The sequence below is a fragment of the Acipenser ruthenus genome, chromosome 31 (genome assembly GCF_902713425.1).
Source record: "Acipenser ruthenus chromosome 31, fAciRut3.2 maternal haplotype, whole genome shotgun sequence".
In the NCBI taxonomy this organism is placed as follows: Eukaryota; Metazoa; Chordata; class Actinopteri; order Acipenseriformes; family Acipenseridae; genus Acipenser; species Acipenser ruthenus.
The window spans coordinates 14,645,547-14,664,293 of record NC_081219.1 but is presented as its reverse complement, the minus strand read 5'-3'; the positions used below and the strand labels follow the sequence as shown (position 1 = coordinate 14,664,293).

General features: G+C 43.8%; 1 protein-coding gene across 2 annotated transcripts; it reads left to right on the top strand.

The window, feature by feature from the left end:
* Positions 1 to 755: 755 nt before the first annotated feature.
* LOC117964643 (dual specificity testis-specific protein kinase 1-like) lies at positions 756 to 18,572 on the top strand. Of its 2 annotated transcripts, XM_034908864.2 has the most exons (10): positions 774 to 1,446; positions 2,912 to 3,014; positions 10,849 to 11,048; positions 13,642 to 13,763; positions 13,879 to 13,927; positions 14,603 to 14,752; positions 16,163 to 16,336; positions 16,564 to 16,647; positions 16,973 to 17,059; positions 17,298 to 18,572. In XM_034908864.2, the coding sequence occupies exons 2-10, from the start codon at positions 2,984 to 2,986 to the stop codon at positions 17,433 to 17,435; spliced, it is 1,035 nt and encodes a 344-aa protein (XP_034764755.1). In that variant the 5' UTR covers positions 774 to 1,446; positions 2,912 to 2,983; the 3' UTR covers positions 17,436 to 18,572. The 2 variants fall into 2 exon arrangements, with proteins under 2 accessions (XP_034764756.1, XP_034764755.1); XM_034908865.2 differs by lacking the exon at positions 2,912 to 3,014 and having other exon boundaries at positions 756 to 1,446.
* The last annotated feature ends 175 nt before the right edge of the window (positions 18,573 to 18,747 follow it).

Sequence of the window (18,747 nt, the reverse complement as noted above, 5' to 3'; positions counted from 1 at the left end):
TCAATTGCAAGTCATTATCAGTGACTCCCGCTCTATCCTAAGTATGCCACCGGGATCCACTCGAGTGAAATACACTTGAGGACGTAACACAACCTTTTTCAAGGTACTCCTGGAATCAGCAACCAATGAGTGACATTGTGCTGTATTTACAAAACCCCGGGACTTACACGTTTTATATGTATGGGCCTTTTATTAAAGAGGGTGCACAGATTCCCTAAAGCCGGGTGTGCTGAAGCATTGCACACACCGTGCATGTGTTGTATGAAGTGTGCAGTATTTGCAAGTCTGATCTTGAGCGATTCAAGTTGGCCTAATGCAGTAACTGACCGCCCTTATTAATTTCCTTCAGAAACTCGACTGCGGTAAACCTACAGTTTTGTTCAGGCTGCAAAGTATTTTGTTACAAAGGCTGCACCCTTTCAGAGTTACTGTACAGATCTATAAAATGAATAATCAAAACAACCGTCCTGTGCACCTGTCTTTGTTATAAACAGGTTGTTTACAAATGCCAACACAGAGGAGGGCTTGGCAGATGTTGCTGTAATAATTATGAATGGTTCTGTGAATCAGGGAAGAGAAGGCGAGCAGCGGCATCAACAGATGCATCAAAATGACGGCGGAGGTCAGAAGAATCACTACCAGGTATCCCTGCCTCGAATGAGAAAAAAAACTAAACAAAAATCCGTTGCAGTTCTGTGCAGGCTGTCTGCAGAGAAGGGAAGCACGGGATAGACGTTGAGACTGAAGCACCTCTCCCTCTATGATTGTGCCTCCAGGGCAGCACAGAGAGCTGAAGAATAATGAACATACATAGTTTCCCAAGGTAGGTTTACCTGCAGAGACTTGCCTTGGCTATAAAAGTAACACGTAGAAACTTGCTGAAATATGTAAAGTGACAGTCTGAACAAACAGATTTTGACGAGAGAAGATCAATAAGAATGAGAATCAAGCGATTGCTACCACGCGTCCATCTGACGTCAACTAGGCTATGTGCTAAAACTCACATCTCACTGTTGTCAAAAGTTGCGTCTTCCCACAAGCACTGGCATCGGTCAAATGAGTGAAGGGCAGACTGAGGCTGGTGATGCAGAGTTTCTAGGACAACCCCTCCGAGAAGAGCGAAACATGCATTTCCCCTGATCAGCTAAACTAAAGCGCCTCTAATGACGAGACACTGAACGCATTGTGTACCCAGTACAGTCAGCAGCAGCCGCGTTGATCACAGAGAAGAGACACAGAGACTGCGAACGCTGAATGGAAAGAAGTGAGGGAGAGAATCCGGCCGCAATGCACCGAAGGGAAATACAGTAAATCAAAAAAAGCAATCAACATTATCTTAAAAACTTGAGGCAACCAGGGAAAAAAAAACCGGACTTGATCATCACTCGTAGTAAATCTCTCCCGGCGGAGAGCAACTTATCTGACTGTTTTTCAATCGGCAAACAGGTAAGCAGCGCTGTGTTCTATACCGCTAACCGGGCAATATACAATCCTGCGTACAGAAAGTTTTTAATTTGAAGCCATTGTACCGTCCTGGGCGTTTTATTCACAGCAGCTTCAGGTTAGGTGACATTCCAAACTGATCTGCAAGGGCTGCTTGCACAGGACTTTCTCTAACGAGGAATTGTATTGATTTGTGTTTGTTTACCGAATTCACTCTAAAACTGAGTGTGCATTTAAAACATATTTAAAACGGTCAAGTGGTTAATTAAAACTGTGCCAATCAAACTCTGGACACGAAGTGTATGTATGTGACCTACTGTCCACATGTCAGTTTTGGTGATCGTACTAAAATATGCGAAATATATGTGTGTGTGTGTGTGTGTGTGTGTGTGTGTGTGTGTGTGTACACCGATAATGTACAGTACTATATTACTTTGTGTGAAATATACAGGGGTGTACCAGAGAGCACCACAGTACACTGGTGTGCAAACAGCTTTAAGGACACAAATATTTACAATGCACAAAAATGTGATCTGTACGCTCCAGACTCAAAAAAGCCGCACAGATCTGCAATCTTGTAGCTTGTCTCTTATCTTGCATTCCTTTTTGTAAGCCTGAAGAACCGCATTTTTACATGTCTGTTTTAAGTGTGGAAGACGCATTCGCATCCAAACTCTACTGCGGCGCTCACGCAGAGCACATTGCTGCCTTGTGTTTGCATTGTTCACAGGTGTTTCTAGTACCGTGTAAAATGTGCTTTAAATACCTTCACACGCCGATGCAAAAGAAGACTCTCAGATGTCATATATAGAGTTAACATTCACATTCATGCTCTGTAATTTAACACTGGCATGTAAAACAGAGATGAAAAGAATCGGTCAGAATGGCTGACATATTGCATTTCATCCAGTGTGTTTCTCTTAATTCTTATTTGCTATTCAGTCTAAATGTTACGCCTTTATTGAATGGTATTACATGGCATAAGTGTACCATGTTAAGTTTCAATACTATGCTGTACTATACTAATATACTATACTATACAATACTATACTACATATAATGTTTTTCAAAGTCTTGGCAGGACAACTTCTTGTACCCCACAAAACAAAAACAGTGAGTAAAAGAAATATGTTTTATAGAAACAAGGCATTCAACAGCAGCAGTGTGGAGTAGTGGTTAGGGCTCTGGACTCTTGACCTAGACTCTTGACTCTAGACTCTTGACTTAGGGTCTGTGCTAACTACATGTAACTCACCACTTGTCCTGGGAGTTTTTCACACATTGACAGAATGGTGTTGTATTGGAGGAGGGACCTTTGTTTGCCACACACGCACGCACGCACACATCACTTTTGTAAAAGCGGTCTTTCTTTCTTTTACTGGGTTGGCAGCACGCACAGAAGATGACTGTACTGTACACCGTGTACCAATGTGTTATTGTTCACTATTGCATATGTAATTCTTCTCAGCTGCTGGATAAGCACAGTAACCCTGCCCAGTGTGAGAGGAGCCCCAGTCTACTCCGTCCCTCCTCCTCCACCATGCATATGAACAGCATGCTGAACCAGTGCAGTAAGTACAGTAGAGGCTCCAGTCCGGCTCCCTGGGAGGAATGCCTCTGTCTGCACCTCTCCTGCTTTTTTTTTCTGCCTCCCTTTTTTTTCTCACTTTATAAACTAACAAAATTCTGCCCAATCGATCTACAGCTAACTTTTCAGACTTTTAATGCCTGCTAACTTTGCATTTTTAATATGCATTTATTTATTAATTAATATATTAACAAAAAAAGGAAAGATTCTTGTATCTTATTCCTGGAGTTCCCACGCAAAGGGGGACGTGTTGCCTTGATCTTTGTTTTTTGTTTTCTTCGTGTTTGAAATGCTGTCAGGTGAAGGTCTTGTATTATTAATCAGAGACTGTGCTGTATAGTTTGCATGGGGAGCTAAGTGCACCATTGCTGCTGCATATACTCACACAGAAGTTGATTGAATTCAGAAACATGGGAATAATAAAATGAACTCTCTGCTGACAGGGGGGGGGGCTAGTTGTTCTGATAAGAGGCTGCACAGATCATTGATGCAGCTTCAGCCTCAACATGAGTCGCTCAACCCACCTCCTTTCTCATGCTAATGAGTATTTAAAACACCCAGCTGACAGTAACTAAGTACAGGGAATGGATTTCACGTTACAAATAAGCAAATCCAGTGAGTGGCACAGCCTCTGTTTGCCTAACCCGAGGTACCTCTGTGATCCACCCTCACGTGCTGCTGTACAGAGTTGTGCAATTGCTGTAATCACAGTGCTTATCCTTTAACCTTCAGTCTACAAACTGGCACAGCAGTTTCCTAATACAATACTGACCGACTTTGCTATTCATTTCACAGTATCATAACTTGCGTGCTATCGGTTGTAGGTGAGACAGCCGTGTGCTGCAGCTCCCAATCCTATCTGGGTCTCCGTACTGAAGCGTTTCAAAGCTGGCTCGACATTTTCAGCAAAACTGTCTTCAGACCGGGGGGTGCCCAGTTACAGTGATCTTTTGCACCTAGCAGATGGTAGCGTTGCTTCATGTCTCTTTAAGGTAAACAGATGGCAGTAACGACATCACATCCAGGGTGCGGACCACTCACTGTTACAGACAGTCTAGGAAAGGGCAATGCATTTCCATAATAGACGGGCTAGTTCTAGTGTAGCACCAAGCTCATGCGTGAATGTGTCCAAGCATATTCAGTGTACGGTAGTTATGTTGTTTCATATGGATTTCATACTTGATTTCTATATGGATGTCACTGCACTGTACTGCATCTGCTTTGTATTGTTAGGGGCACACAGATGCATTGCTAGTGAGACACTCCCTTGGGCAGTGTAAGGGAAGACTACGCTCTCAAGAAATCAGTTATTTATACCGCATAAGGGAATGGATTGCTGTGCCTTTGCTGCTGCCAGGCTTTTAATAGTTTCTAAGAAATAGTATCTTCTGTGTTAGTTGTTGTGTGGTGTGGGAGGTGCAGTCTTGTTTGCTCCGCGGGGAAAGCGGAAGACAGCCTGACTGAGGACAGGGGAGAGGAGGGGGCAGCTTTAAAAGAGCAAGCCTTCTGATCACGATCAGACTTCTTACCTTATTGCAATCATTTCTGTTACTGGTTTTTATCTTTTTTTAAATTAACAATGACACAAAAAAGCATTAAAGTGCATGGCTGGATGTGGCAGATAGATCTATTAAGAACACATGAAGAACACAAGTCGGGTCTTAGTGTCTCCTTCCTTCAGTCTCCACCTAATCCGCTGGTCCTGGTTTTCCGGGCTGTGCTTGAAGTATTGGCTATCGGTGAACTGCTGTTTTGAGAGCATCTTTTCTGATGATGGCCCCTTCCTAGCCTGCAGGTACTGAAAGCCACGCTTCTGATGAAAGCACAGCCTCAGACATTCCTGACCTGTCTCTGTGGCTCTCATTTCCATCTGGTCTGTCTCTCAGGAAGGGTCCCTGCGAAATGCAACCAACGCTCTCAATCCCGGGCTCTTTGGGTATTTCCACAATGCTGTATTTCCAAGAATCCAGAACAGCGCCTTTTTCATAGAAACTCCTACTCAGCTGAGTGGCATTTAAGGGAAGCAGCTTCACAGCCTTTGCACAGCTAGAGGATGCATTAAGAGCAGTGATGGGGGTCGGTGTGTGCCTGTGTGAAAATGTTCTTTTTGCGATGTGGTGGAGTGACCCTGGTGTGTCATTGACAGCCGATGTGTTAACACAGCCCCCCCCACCCCCCCCCCCCCCCGCCCACACCTTGTCCCTGAGTGATACAAACACACACTGCAGTCCTTCCTCCTACTCCCGTTCAGACAGGTCTGTTGAAAGTCCGCTTCCCTCCTGATTTTCAGTTCGGCCGGGCCTGGCCTGGTTTCAGAGGGATTAAACTTCCCGAGGTAAAAGGAGACAATGGTTTTGTGTACAAGCAAAGAAACACAAAGGCCTGTTGTCAGTTAGCTGCTCTTGTTTTTCTTCTGCGTGTGAGTGCATGACCAGGGCAGGCCGCATCGCTGCTGACTGGCTGCATTGTAACACTGCTGTGCTGTTTATTTACAGAATGATGTTTATGCACGACAGCCCTTTAATTGAGCCTGCTCATCTCTATAATAAAGGGTCACATGCAGAGGCAGAAAGGAAAGGCTGCAAGGCACGGAAAGACGGCAGGCAACTAAAGATGGAAGAGCAGATCCCGAATTCAGCACCTGAAACACAGACTTATCCAAAAAAAAAAAATAATAATGTCAGCGTTTGATTGATTGAATTAAAAAAAAAACTCACATGATGGCGAACATCATTTAAAACTTAATGGGTCAATAAAAAATAAAAATAAATACATCTGAAGCTACTCAGTTTTCAAAGAACTAAAAGAATAAGTGAAATTACCGAGCAGTGAAGTGTGAAGCTGCTTCTTCTTCTTCTTCTTCTTCTTCTTCTTGGTCTGGATCAGCAGCGCACCCCTCCCTGGTGCAGTACTAGCTGCCATTTCATTTCTTATGTCGTTGTGTTGGCGGAAACCATTTAGAGCTGAATTAGTGTCTTGTTTCTGCTCGCTGCGTGACATCATCGGGAAGGGATGTGTGATTACTGAATGACTTGTGCTGCTTCACCCACATGAGGTGACCAGAGACCTGTGCTTTTAATGCACACTGTAACGTCATCAATGCAGTGATGCATGTTGCCATTTTGGCATTGCTAAAGTTACTGTGCATTGCGGTGCTGTATGTTCTGAAATGAAATGCCAGCTCCTGTTTTAAAAAGAGCAAAGACGGGTTGCATAGCAACTTTCACAGTACAAGAACTCTGCCCGTTCTCAGTGCTGATTTTACAAGAGTTAATTTTAGCCGGCTCTGGCTTGGAATCAAACCTCTGACCTCAAAATCACATGACGCCAATGCTAACTTCTGCTGAGCTACGATCCCTTTCTGCACACGTCTGCCTTCCAACGGTTGAGGACTTAGATGTGTGTACCACTTTAATCCTTAATCTGAGCATGTATTGTCTTGGACCCCCACCCTCCTCTCCATCCAGGGAAGGTATGCAGAGATTATACGTTATGATCCCCCTTATCCATCCCTCCTCAAAACCTCAAGCGATAGCCACTGAGAGAGGCGTGGAATCAGCCAGAGTGGAGGAGAGTTCCCACACAGATTACCTCACTGCCTTCTCTTAGTTTAGCAGCTAAGAGTTTTTTTTTTTTTTTTTTTTTTTTCTTTTTTGCTTTTATTTGGAAACTCATTTTTTTTCCATTACGTATTTAAGACAGCTTTGGGTGCACTGCCAAGCTCGTCTTAAAACCATATGAAGAACTTGGCCTGGTTATTTAAATCTTAGGTACAGAAGTTCAGATACAGAAGCAGGGCTTGACGGGGCTCCCATATGTTTAAACATGCTGGAGCAGTTATTCAAAAGCACAGAAGTGAAATGAGTAAAGGGGTGGGGTTTTTTTTAATTCCAGAGGGGGTGGCCTGGCGAATGCAAGTTCACTTCAGCTGTGAGTTCAGATAAATTCAGATCTGAAACTCATTCTTCCTGGTGGTTGCACGCCCTGTTCAAGGTGTTACGGCTGGTGTTTCTAACATTCTGTCCTTGTCTGCAGAGGGTAGTTTTTCTTGACTGGCAGCTGGCCACCACACCTGTTCCTTAACATTTACCTGTACATTCCTTTGATTCGTCATTGGTTATCACAAAGTGCTCCGGCTATCTGCTTGCACCCAGACGCGCTGTCCCTTGGCAGCACTGCTCAATAATTGAGCACACAGGACATGTTTGTATAGCTCAGCGCCTGAGTGTTTTAAAATCCATGTGAAATCCACATAGTATATCCTAAGTCTGAATCAGCGTCAGTTCCTCTTTCTTCTGCCAGCTGTCACGGTGCAGTTCTATAGAGCCGCTCTCTCTTTGCTCCATGTTGCTCTTCTCTTTGTGGGATGTTGTGTTGCTGGGCTGATTGCTGGCAAAGGCAAAGAATGCAGTTAGTCATTCTGAGCAATTGCTCTGCAAGCCTTGCTGACTGCAACGCCGCTTCTTAAACTCAGGGGACACAGCAACAAGAAGAGCATGAGCCTGGTCGACACGGAGTTGCACAATTCAGAAAGCATAAAGCCTGTGAGATTCAGTGTCAGTGTCAGTGTTTACCCTTTATATATATATATATACAATGTTACTTAGCCTAATGGGAAATTATGTTTTAAAAATATGAGTAATATATTTTCAAGTTATGTAAAATATATGTTTCATACATGTCAAATGTATGTGCAACACATGTACTGTAGCTTTATATTTTCAATCTACGAACCATATACGCCAGATGTTAAAATATATTTGCTGTGGAATTCAAATGAAGCCCCATACAGTATATAGTTATATAACCTCCGACGTGCATTAGTGACATTCCTTTATTGATTGTATCTTGAGATTAAAAGTTGATGTTTTATTTTCTTCTATTTTTCGCTAACTCGTGGAATTCTGATTATAAAATGCCTTCCGATTATTAGACTGTTGTGGAACATTTCCTAATTCTAGAATGTGCATTTCCTAATTCTAGAATGTACGTTTCACTTTAAATGGTGTTTCAAAGCAGCATGGAAACTACTGATACGGAATCAGAGCTGATTAGCTTATCTGAACATAACTTTAAAAAAACAACTGAAAGCACGTAACCGCTCAAGGATTTAATCTTAACTGTTGCCCAGCTGGATTTGGGATGTCCATTTTACAGCCACACTCCTCCATGTGAACTATTCCATTTACAGGGTGGAGTTAGAGGTCAAGTCCAAGGTGGTGTTCACACTAGACTGTGGTTGAAGGCAGTGTCACCGGTTGCTGAGTGAAGTCATTATTTAAAAGTGCTTTTTTTAATGTTGTTTCACTGGTGTTTGCACTACACAAATCTCTGGACGCGTGTTCTGATAAAACCTCAACTCGAATGAACCATCATTTCGCAGTGCATACCTGCAGTAAATACTGTTGACGTGGGACATCACTATCATTCCAGGCTAACTGTCTTTTTTTAAGCTTCATTGTATCATAATAAAACTCTGTATTTCCATGGAATGCAGTGTGCTGTGTCCAGATCCCTTCTCAGAAATGTCAGGGAGTGTCACAGCTCTTCCCAGACAGACCGTGCTCACACTGTGCTTGTGTGTTTGTTCACATCATGACGACACAGATTACTCATGGTTAAGCACAGGCTGCAGATTGTCATGTTTGACTGTGAGCTCTACCCCAAGTATAGGGGTTGGATTGTGTGCAAGCTGTGAGCCTGACATCACAGCCCTTACAGTCTCTAGGAAACGATAGAGTGAGCTGCTGAATCAATAGAATGTAAAATCCTTATTGAACTCGCACACAAACAGAACTCTTAATAGACTTCTCAATATATTATATTCACATTGTTTTTTTCTCGCGATAATTCAAAGCCCCTTGCGTCCCTTTCTGGGTTATAAAAGTAAATGAGACTTTGAATCAAACATCGGCAATGTAATACACCTCCTATTGAAGAACTACATTAATTCATCACAAACCTGCACTTATTTTAAAGCATGGCTTGGTATGGTTTTACAAACTAAAAGTAGAACTCGTGCATCAGTACTGTTTGTTACTGCTGGACAAAAGACAGATAGCTTATTCTTAAACTGCACCCCACGCTTTTGTAGCGAACCACAGAATGAACCCTCTGTCAAACAAAGAGCTGTTTGAGAGGCCTGGCCTGGGCCGGGGAATGGTGCTGGTGTCTTACGTGGGGAAAGACACACAAGCTTGTATATGAAATGACCCTTTTATTGGGGAATGCTGTGCTTGAAAGACTGTCTGCTGGCTGCTCAAAAAAAAAAAAGTAGAGTGTAGCAGCAACTGAAAACCGAAAAGGTGTCTGCATGCTGGTAAAAGTCAGCCACAACATTTCTTTCTCAGTAAAGAAACTCTTTCATAGAATCGTCTTCCCCCCAGCCTAGAGCTGTTGCTGCAAACGCTTTTCAAAGTGTTTGCAAACACAGGTGCATGGTCTGGTTATGTTGTCTGATTTTTGCAGAAGGCAGGAAATGGTTTAGCGGCTTGGTAAACTTCACCCACAAGAGCTAGCGCTGGCTCTGTTCAGGAGTATCTCTGTGTCGTCCTCTGCATCGTATGATTGCAGGTCATCTTGTATTTCCTGTGGATTGCCCAGCAGTTCTTTGTGAAGCTAGATCCTTGAGTGTTGGTTGCTCAGTGTTTGAAGTTGTTAAAGTGACTAAATAACATACAGGCTTTCCAGATGAATGTGAAACAAGTTTTCTTGATGTGCTACCCAGTGCACGCACAGCAGCTGTTACCATGATGAGAATTTTGCTGCGTTTTATGTTCAAGTTTTTTTTTCACCTTCTTTAAAGTGTCTCACGAATAGATATCCATCAGCTGTCTATCCGCCAGGCTTTCTGAGCATTACTGCTAATTGAAAATGAAATAAGAGAACACAAAGAAGCAGGATGCTGTGTTTTTAATGAGGGACGATGATTTATTTTCAGGAAATGTCAATAAAAATACTATAGGAAAGGTTTTTTTTTTTTTCTTCTCTCGTTGATTTGCATTTGTGTGATCTGCATTTGGTATGAGACGCTCTCCAAGGCTTGCTTTGCAAATGAACACATGATTTATTTATTTTTTTCTTACACTGATACATTTACATTTTAAAAGAAGTTGTTAAAGGCATTAAAAATAGCCGCGTTTCAAACTCAGTGGACCTCTCACTGCTCATCTTCCTGCTTCATGCTTTGAAATAAAAATGTATTCCGGTCTTTTTACATACAAGTGGGGAAAACATACTTTCCGTGGCTATTTTCAGATTTTGATTAAGTAAAGCGATTTGGAAATGAATACACAAATCTAGAGATTTATATAACTGATGCCTAACTAAAGTGTCTCTGTGGAAGGGTAGCTTGTCAGTCACGACAAGCAGCAAGCAAAATACCAGAATACCAGATGCTGGAAACAGACTCTGGACATGTGGTTCAGTGCTGAGGGAGTGCACTTGTATATGCTAAGTCAGGCTCATTTGGGAATCAGTTGTCCAATTTAGCCTGACCACAGTCTCACTTGTTTTTTATTTTTTTGATCCAGGGATAGACAGTTTTAACCCTTTCCCTGCAGAATAAAACAAAACCTAAGTATTTGCAATTGCAGACCTGTCACGGCTATCGTCTCGATTGCAACTAAAGCCTTGTTTCATTTTTTATTTTATTTTTTGCATGTGGCAGAGTTGCCTGCAGTCCACATAGATGCATTTGGTATTGGGTTAATGCATGAGGGTCCTCCTGTGATACACCGTTCCTCATTTCATTCTGTGGCCCTTTCCCAGGTTTTCAGCAGCTGATATTATTAACATGCTTTTCTCTTTGTCTCTAGTTGATATTCCAGCGATGTGTGAGACGGGAATCGTCTCTTCGGAGCCGACAAGTCCCACTCAGTTCTACGGGGAATCCTCCGACACCTATTATCATGTGGACCGCTGGCAAAAACTCCGGACCGCCGTCAGGAAGCTGGAATTCTGGGAGAACTTCAGCGCCGAGCTGATAGGGAGCGGCTTCTTCTCCAAAGTGTACAAGGTACTGTGCTGCCGTGCCGGAAACCCTTAACAGATCCGCTTGCTCTGAGGAATCACGGACATTTAATTAAAGTTTCATGGACTCCATATAAAAAGAGGAGGCAGATTCTTTAAAATGCAATGCAAGTCTTTTTCTTGGCATTTAATTGTATCCTTGAAATCCCCCCTCAAATATAATTAATGAAAAACCCGGCACCAGCTGTGCTGAACGAAGAGCAAGTGACAGCTTTGATTACAAAAGTGTGTTTAGATTGTTTGGGTTCTTAAGGTGAAGTTTATAATGGCATGGGATATTAACAGTGTATCACTGTGCCATGATACATGCTTAATTTCATAAAAGTTGTTTTTGATCATTTGCTCCTATCTGTGTGTGTGTGTGTATCTGTCTGCTAGGTAACAGAAGCCCCTTCACATCTCCACATACAAGGCGGTTTATATGCACTAGAAACAGCAGCTGACGCATATTAAGTGAAGTGAGAAAAACCATTGATCCTCTCGGTATAATAGAGGCGGGCTGCAAACCCTCTTGTGAACAGAGCTCTTCACTCCCACACCAAACAGCAGCAGCAGTTTTACCATTCGGTCTCCGCTCTCCCACGTTCAGGACCCTGCACGCTTCAATCAACTTCAATTAAGCACCCGCTCCGTTTCATCTGCAGCCCTGGAGTCTGGGCTCAGACGACCCTCTGCCACTGAGCTGCCATGCCCTTATAAAGAATCCAGATCTCCTGGAAGATGCAATGCAGCTTCACAGAGCAATGCTGAAGGTGTTCTGGGCTCCACTACGGGGAAGTAGTTTTGCATTTGGCATTCAGATAAAAAGGAGGGGTGGGGTTTGGAGGAGTGAACACGCCTGGGTTAAGCTTTCGTATTGGTATGTGCAAGGGATAGGGTTCAAATAATTAGCATCCCCTGCTTTAGGGAATGATTTAATGTGTCATGCAAATTAAGCACAACGCTTGCTACTGCTGCTGTCCAGCTGAATGTATTGAGATGAGAGTGGGGGGGGGGGGTTGGGGGGGCAATTACATCCAGCCACAGTTTGCAATGCAGCAGGAATATTTATTAACTCGGCAAGCTTCAGCAGTTATGCTGATAACGGGGAGGAAAATAAAAAAAACATTAGCATGAGTTTCTGTTATAAAATTGCATTGCAAAAGCAATGAAGCTGTAACAGCACAGCAGTTTCAAAACTTGTACCCCTCGTACAGTAGTTGCGCTCTGTGATCATTTGAAAGGTCTTCAAGCTGCCATCATGCTATACAGCCCTTATTATCTTGCCAGCCTGTGCCGAGGGGAAACGGAGAATTAATGGCACTGAACAAAAGAACGGGAGCTTATGACATCGCGGTTCTATTGCCCAGGCGAGACGGCTGAATAATGCTTTCAATAAAGACAATTCACTCTGATTGATCAGTGAGACACGAGAGTGACAGATTCCGGAGGAGTGCATTTGTTTCCCTCCCAGTTAATCAAAAGATTGCCTGTGCGTTACCGCAGGCTTCTGTTCGCTTCTATTGCCTTTGTGATTTGGAAAAGGCGCCAATGGTTTTTATGAGTTTTATGATTTTATTTTTATTGTATTTTAACGGAATAATATACTTGTTGTCAAAGTGGATTAGTCAGTCAACCCCTATCCATTTATTACTTTCTTAAGACCGTAGCGTCCAGTCGTACACATTTAGTGGAGAATACATGTTTTATGACCAGGAACATACAGCACACCTCTGCCTTTCTACGTACTTTAGAAAACAGCCCTTCTCCAGTATTGCATGCAACTTTTTAAATGTCATTACCTGTTCCAAAATTACTACAAGAAAAGACCTTCTCTAGTCACTCATGATTTGTTGTCCACGTGGAGGAATGGTAGCTCCTAATCTGTTGCGATCTTAGTGCAAACAGACCCCTTTGAAGTTCGCTTTCCATTGTACTGTGTTACGCAGGAGGGTGTAAGATAAGCATCGCGCAGAGGTTATTCAGGGAACAGAAAGCCCTCTGGCTGAGGAGCTGTGGCAGCTAAGGACGCTGTTTCTCAGTGCTGCCAGTAACACAGTAGCACAGTATTGCTTTTTTAAAGATCAGAAGAATGTAAGAAAAGTTTGGGGACACGGATAGGCCGTCCGACCCATCAAGGCTCGTTTGTCCCTACTAAAGAGATCTACTTTAATAGGAGCGAATCAGATTGCTTTTTGAGTGTTCCCAGTTTTTTACTTGTTGCCACTTCATCTGGTAAGCTATTCCAAAGAGGTGGAAGCATGTGTTTAGATTTTTCAAAGAATGCTCCACAATTACCTGACATCACCCTTATAAAAGTTTACCGCAATACATTTGCAGTGTCATTTTGCAGGTGTCCCCATGATTTTTAATAAGCTTTTTTTTAAATGTACCAAACCTCTCTGGGCTTTGCAATGCTGAGCCATGCTTGACCCTGCTTTCACTACACTTTATTACACTTTCACTACTACAAGCCCATTCCCAGGAATGGCTTAGAAACCCTTTTACTTTCACAGTTCCTAAGCTTGGGTCCCGGTCGTGTCTTTGTTGGATGGGAGCTGCATCGTTCTGAGCTCTGATAGCACGCCCTTGTTTCTCAGGTGATGCACAACACCACGCGCAAAGTGATGGTCGTGAAGATCTACAAGAAGGACGTGGACCAGGACACCATCGTCCGAGAGATCAGCCTCCTGCAGAAGCTGTCTCACCCCAACATAGTCAGGTACAGCGGCCGTTTGTGTTTCCTGTTCATGGGTGAGTAACGAAACGGATCACCTCGTTTACGGGTATAGTACACACCTTGCTGTGAACTGGAGTCTCCTGTTTCTGTGTTGCAGATATCTGGGCATCTGTGTGAAAGAAGACAAGCTGTATCCAATCCTTGAGGTAAAGCTGACGCGCTTCATTTTTTTAACAGAGCCGTTAGAAGATGTTTAGGTGGGATTTGAATGAGTTTAATTTAAAAGATTGCCTCTTGTGACATGGGGTGAGTGAAATAAGTCAGGTACATTTTTAAACAGGATCATTTTTTTCTAGACGAAACAGTTATAAGAGAGAAGCTTCTATGTACATTAGGGCCCCTTTTTGATTAACAGTATAACAACTAGCAGAAGACTATTATAGAACAATGCATTCCTGTTGCCTAGCTGTTTCTTGCCAGCATTATACAATTATACTAGGAAATGTGCCTTTGCCTGTGCACTTGCTTGGACCTTAGACTGTGTTACTATGGAGCCATTCATTTAATTACAGCGAGGCCTGCATTCACCAGTCACCAAAGAGATGTAGCTCTTTCTCTCACATCCATATAAGCTGGTTTGTAACTCAGCTGGAGACAGGCTTTACTGCATGTCATGTGGAACTCGGGGGAAGCTATTAGAGAATAAACACGCTTGACGCATGTGTATCACAGCATTTTTACTTGCTTGGTTTTGGCGCTTGGTCCCTTTGAGTGGCTTGATGCTGCTTTGAAATCTCTCTTGGAGTGATCTAGTCCAGAAGCTCATATTTGCAGGTGCGTTTGGAGTTTCCTTTAACCCTGTCTTTTCTCTGGCTCTGCAGTATATGAACGGAGGCTGTCTGGAGGAGCTTCTCGCCACTAAAGAGATCTCGCTGTCCTGGAGAGAGAAGGTGGACCTGGCCTCTGACATCACCAGAGGAATGATCTACCTGCACTCCAAGAACATCTATCACCGGGACCTCAACTCCAAGGTAAGCACTGGAACCCTGGCTGAAAGAGCTGGAACCCTGGAACCCTGGCTGAAAGCACTGGAACCCTGGAACCCTGGCTGAAAGCACTGGAACCCTGGCTGAAAGAGCTGGAACCCTGGAACCCTGGCTGAAAGAGCTGGAACCCTGGCTGAAAGCACTGGAACCCTGGCTGAAAGAGCTGGAACCCTGGCTGAAAGCACTGGAACCGTGGAACCCTGGCTGAAAGCACTGGAACCCTGGAACCCTGGCTGAAAGAGCTGGAACCCTGGCTGAAAGCACTGGAACCCTGGCTGAAAGAGCTGGAACCCTGGAACCCTGGCTGAAAGAGCTGGAACCCTGGCTGAAAGCACTGGAACCCTGGCTGAAAGAGCTGGAACCCTGGAACCCTGGCTGAAAGAGCTGGAACCCTGGCTGAAAGCACTGGAACCCTGGCTGAAAGAGCTGGAACCCTGGAACCCTGGCTGAAAGCACTGGAACCCTGGAACCCTGGCTGAAAGAGCTGGAACCCTGGCTGAAAGCACTGGAACCCTGGCTGAAAGAGCTGGAACCCTGGAACCCTGGCTGAAAGCACTGGAACCCTGGAACCCTGGCTGAATGGTCAGGGTTAAGCCGCTTGAATAATCCATTGTGTTCAGATCATTCGGGATCGCTTTCAGCTCTAGAATTTGAGAGGCTTTTTCTTTCTGTGGTGAGATTTTGCGAATGTGCAGCTTGTAGCTGGGTGTTTTTTTCGCCCCTCCTTTGTGTTTTTTTGTTAAAGTCATTCTAGGTTTGCCAGCACTGTTTTTAGTCTGTCCTTTTTTTTTCTAATCATTTTTGGTGTACTGTCTCATAAAGGAAAGTAATGGGATAGGGATCAGCAAGCTTTCCGAAGCCCTGCTCCCAAGGCTGGTCATTAGAGGCGGCAGGAATTCCATCTCACTGGTGTCTCAAGAGCAATGGATGTGAGCTGACTTGACTTCTAAGTTGGCTTCTGCCCCTGCAGCATGAACAATACTGCCCTCTAGTGGAAGATTTAACAACAGCAACTGCATTAATTGATGGCTGTCCGTGATCAGCGGGACTGGGCAACTCTGGCTCTTCCTGACAGGGTTATTGTTCCAATCATGTTCTTAATTGTTTAATTGAAACAATTACACCTCCATTCAGGTTTTAAAACAGTTAACTACTGTATTATACCTGTTAAACATGGGGTAGAATGGCCCTGGAATATCGTAAGAAACAGTAAAGAAAATAATGGTTTAGCGCTCTCTCTCTCTCTCTCTCTCTCTCTCTCTCTCTCTCTCTCTCTCTCTCTCTCTCTCTCTGAAATAGGCTGTGTGTGTTTACTATGTGAGGATTGTGATAGGCGTTTCATGGAGTTGGATTGCTGCTTGTTGTAAAGTGTGTTTCCGGCACCTTCGATTTCAGAACTGTCTGATCCGCGTGACTCCGCGGGGGAGAGAGGCCCTGGTCACTGACTTCGGGCTGGCCCGGGAGGTGGTGGAGCTGCCGGTGAAGGACCCCGAGAGGAAGCTGTCCCTGGTGGGCTCCGCGTTCTGGATGGCCCCTGAAATGCTGCGGGGAGAGCCCTATGACAGGAAGGTAGGTCTTGGGTTTAAAGGGTTCCTGTAAACACCTCTCCACCTCTCAGAGAAGGACAACAGCAGTTTATAATGGCTTCAGAAAGACGGACGGACGGAAGCGATCAGCTCAGAAGGGTCTCTGTATTTCTATCTGCAGAGGGGCTCCTTCAGGCAGGAAAGCTGTCGGGGGGGGGGAGCTCTGGAGAAGCATTGCCTTGCAGCTGCTGTGTCTGGTTTGTCTTGCAGGTGGACGTGTTCTCATTCGGGATCGTCCTGTGTGAGATACTGGGGAGGATCACGGCTGATCCCGAGGTGCTGCCCAGGACGCAGGTACAAAAAAAAAAAAAAAATCATCAGGTCTGTATGCATTGTTTAAACAGCGACGGATCTGAATGCCGCCTCTTGACATTTAGAAAGCTCATTTCACTGTATTTATTTATTGTTATGTTAATAAATCACTCCAGGGGTAAACCCTCAGCTTGATTAATATAGAGCTAACGAGCAGCATTTAGATCAGCCCATGTTTAGATCATTATTGGATATCTGTGACGAGTCTGCACTGGGACGCTGCTGGTATTTCAAGAAGGTTCAGCCTTAGCTGCACACAGCATGCATCTCTGTGCGTCTCCCAGTAATATTGAGGTGTTCTTGGCAGGACTATGGGTTGAACGTGGCAGCTTTCCAGAAGATGGTGAGCGAGTGCCCTCAGAAAGTGCTGGAGCTGGCCAACAGCTGCTGCAGGGTGAGAGGCTGTCTTGCTTCTCTCTGTCTTTCGTTTTCCTTTCTTTTTCAAAGGTTATGTACCGTTAAAGGTTGTGTTTTCTTTCCTTCTGTCTTTCTTTTTTCTCTTTCTCATTCTTTTTCTATTTTTCTCTGCCTTCTTTTTCTTTTTCTATTTCTTTCTTTCTAATTCTTTTTTTTATTTGTTTTTCTTTCTGTCTGTCTTTCTCACTCACTCAGTCTTTTTTTGTATTTATCAGATGGAAGCTTTTAAAAGGCCATCTTTCACAGAGCTGTTGGATGAGCTGGAGGAGGCTGTGGAAGGCCTGGAGCCCAGCAAAGCCAGCCAGGTAACCCAGGCAACCCAGGGGACCCAGGTAACCCAGGCGACAGGGTGAAGCTGACCCCGGCACTGCCTGAACAGTGCGACACAGTGAAAGACAATAAACCACAGCCGCAGTATTAAAGGGGTCTCCTCCACCCAGGAACTGTTCATATAGAAGACGGCTTTATATTGAAATTCAATCTGTACCGTTTGCAGCATTTCACAAGACTACCCCCCCTCATGAGTGTGTGAAGCTCAACGAGCGAGTCTGCAGACCTGGACCGGGTTTACAGCTCCAGTGTAGCAACTTCTTACTGCTCTTCATTTCCATACGGTGCACTTTACTGCTGTTCTGCACAACGTTTAGCTGGGAGGCAACTGCCTTAACAATACAACCCAACAGCAAAGTGATCCGCTGCTCTCTCAGCCCGTGACACGCTCCAGAATCTTCTGTTGCTGATAGAAGCAGGCCAGCTTCTCATTTGACCTTATTTTGACAGATATTTCCATATTCCCATAGAGTATTTAGTAAGAAGTAATTCAGGCAATTAGCTGTGACGAGCTACAATTACCATCCCTATCATTTCTCAGCAGGGTGAGAAGTATGTTGATTCATGCAGTTACAGTATATTGTATATTATTTATAACTGCAATAGTTAACCTTATAGTCATCTCTATGTTCATGTTCCACTGTGTGACGCGATTGTACAGAGCTGTAAATAATTGTGTTGTACATACTTGGTAAAGCCTTTTGGATTTCTGTTTGATACTCGCTCTAGCCGTTATTTAAACTGTGGTGTAGATGCAGACACATATAGTGCCCTTTTAGAAGGTTTAGTTTTGCATTTACAACAGTTTCATGCAAAACTGCAAAGTTAATAGCGAGGGGCTTGCTGTCTGGTTTTGCAGCCCCTGATCTGTGTTCTATGTGTACATGGGTTTGATATAAGCTTTAGCATTAATTTTTTCTTTTCTGTAACCTGAATGGCAATTGTTTTAAGACTTCTCCGAAATGCTTGCTCATAAATATTTTTATTGTTGTGTGTTTTTGAGTTTGATTGTAGTTTTTGCAAAGAAGATTAAAAATGACTGACAGTTACCATGAGCCCAGCCCATGGATTTCCGTGGTATATATTTATGTATGTATGTATGTATATGAATAACAGTAAAGTAATGTGGTCTGCAAATAAATATGTTTTGCACTTAACAAGGCAAGGTGCATGTGCTTTATTTGTTTGATTGGGTTGTTTATAAAGTTTATTCACAGCATTTCACTCAGACACATTGCCTTTCCTTTGCCCAATTCAGTAGCCCAACCTGCTCCTCCCAGTCCTTTCTCTAAACTAACCCAACAATACAGAATCTGGCTCTTTTAAACCACGTGG

Coding starts and splice junctions, on each gene's coding strand:
- LOC117964643 (XM_034908864.2), top strand. CDS start 2,984: ATGCATATGAACAGCATGCTGAACCAGTGCA. Junction 14,753..16,162: donor ACCGGGACCTCAACTCCAAG/GTAAGCACTGGA, acceptor CTTCGATTTCAG/AACTGTCTGATCCGCGTGAC. Junction 17,060..17,297: donor TGGCCAACAGCTGCTGCAGG/GTGAGAGGCTGT, acceptor TGTATTTATCAG/ATGGAAGCTTTTAAAAGGCC.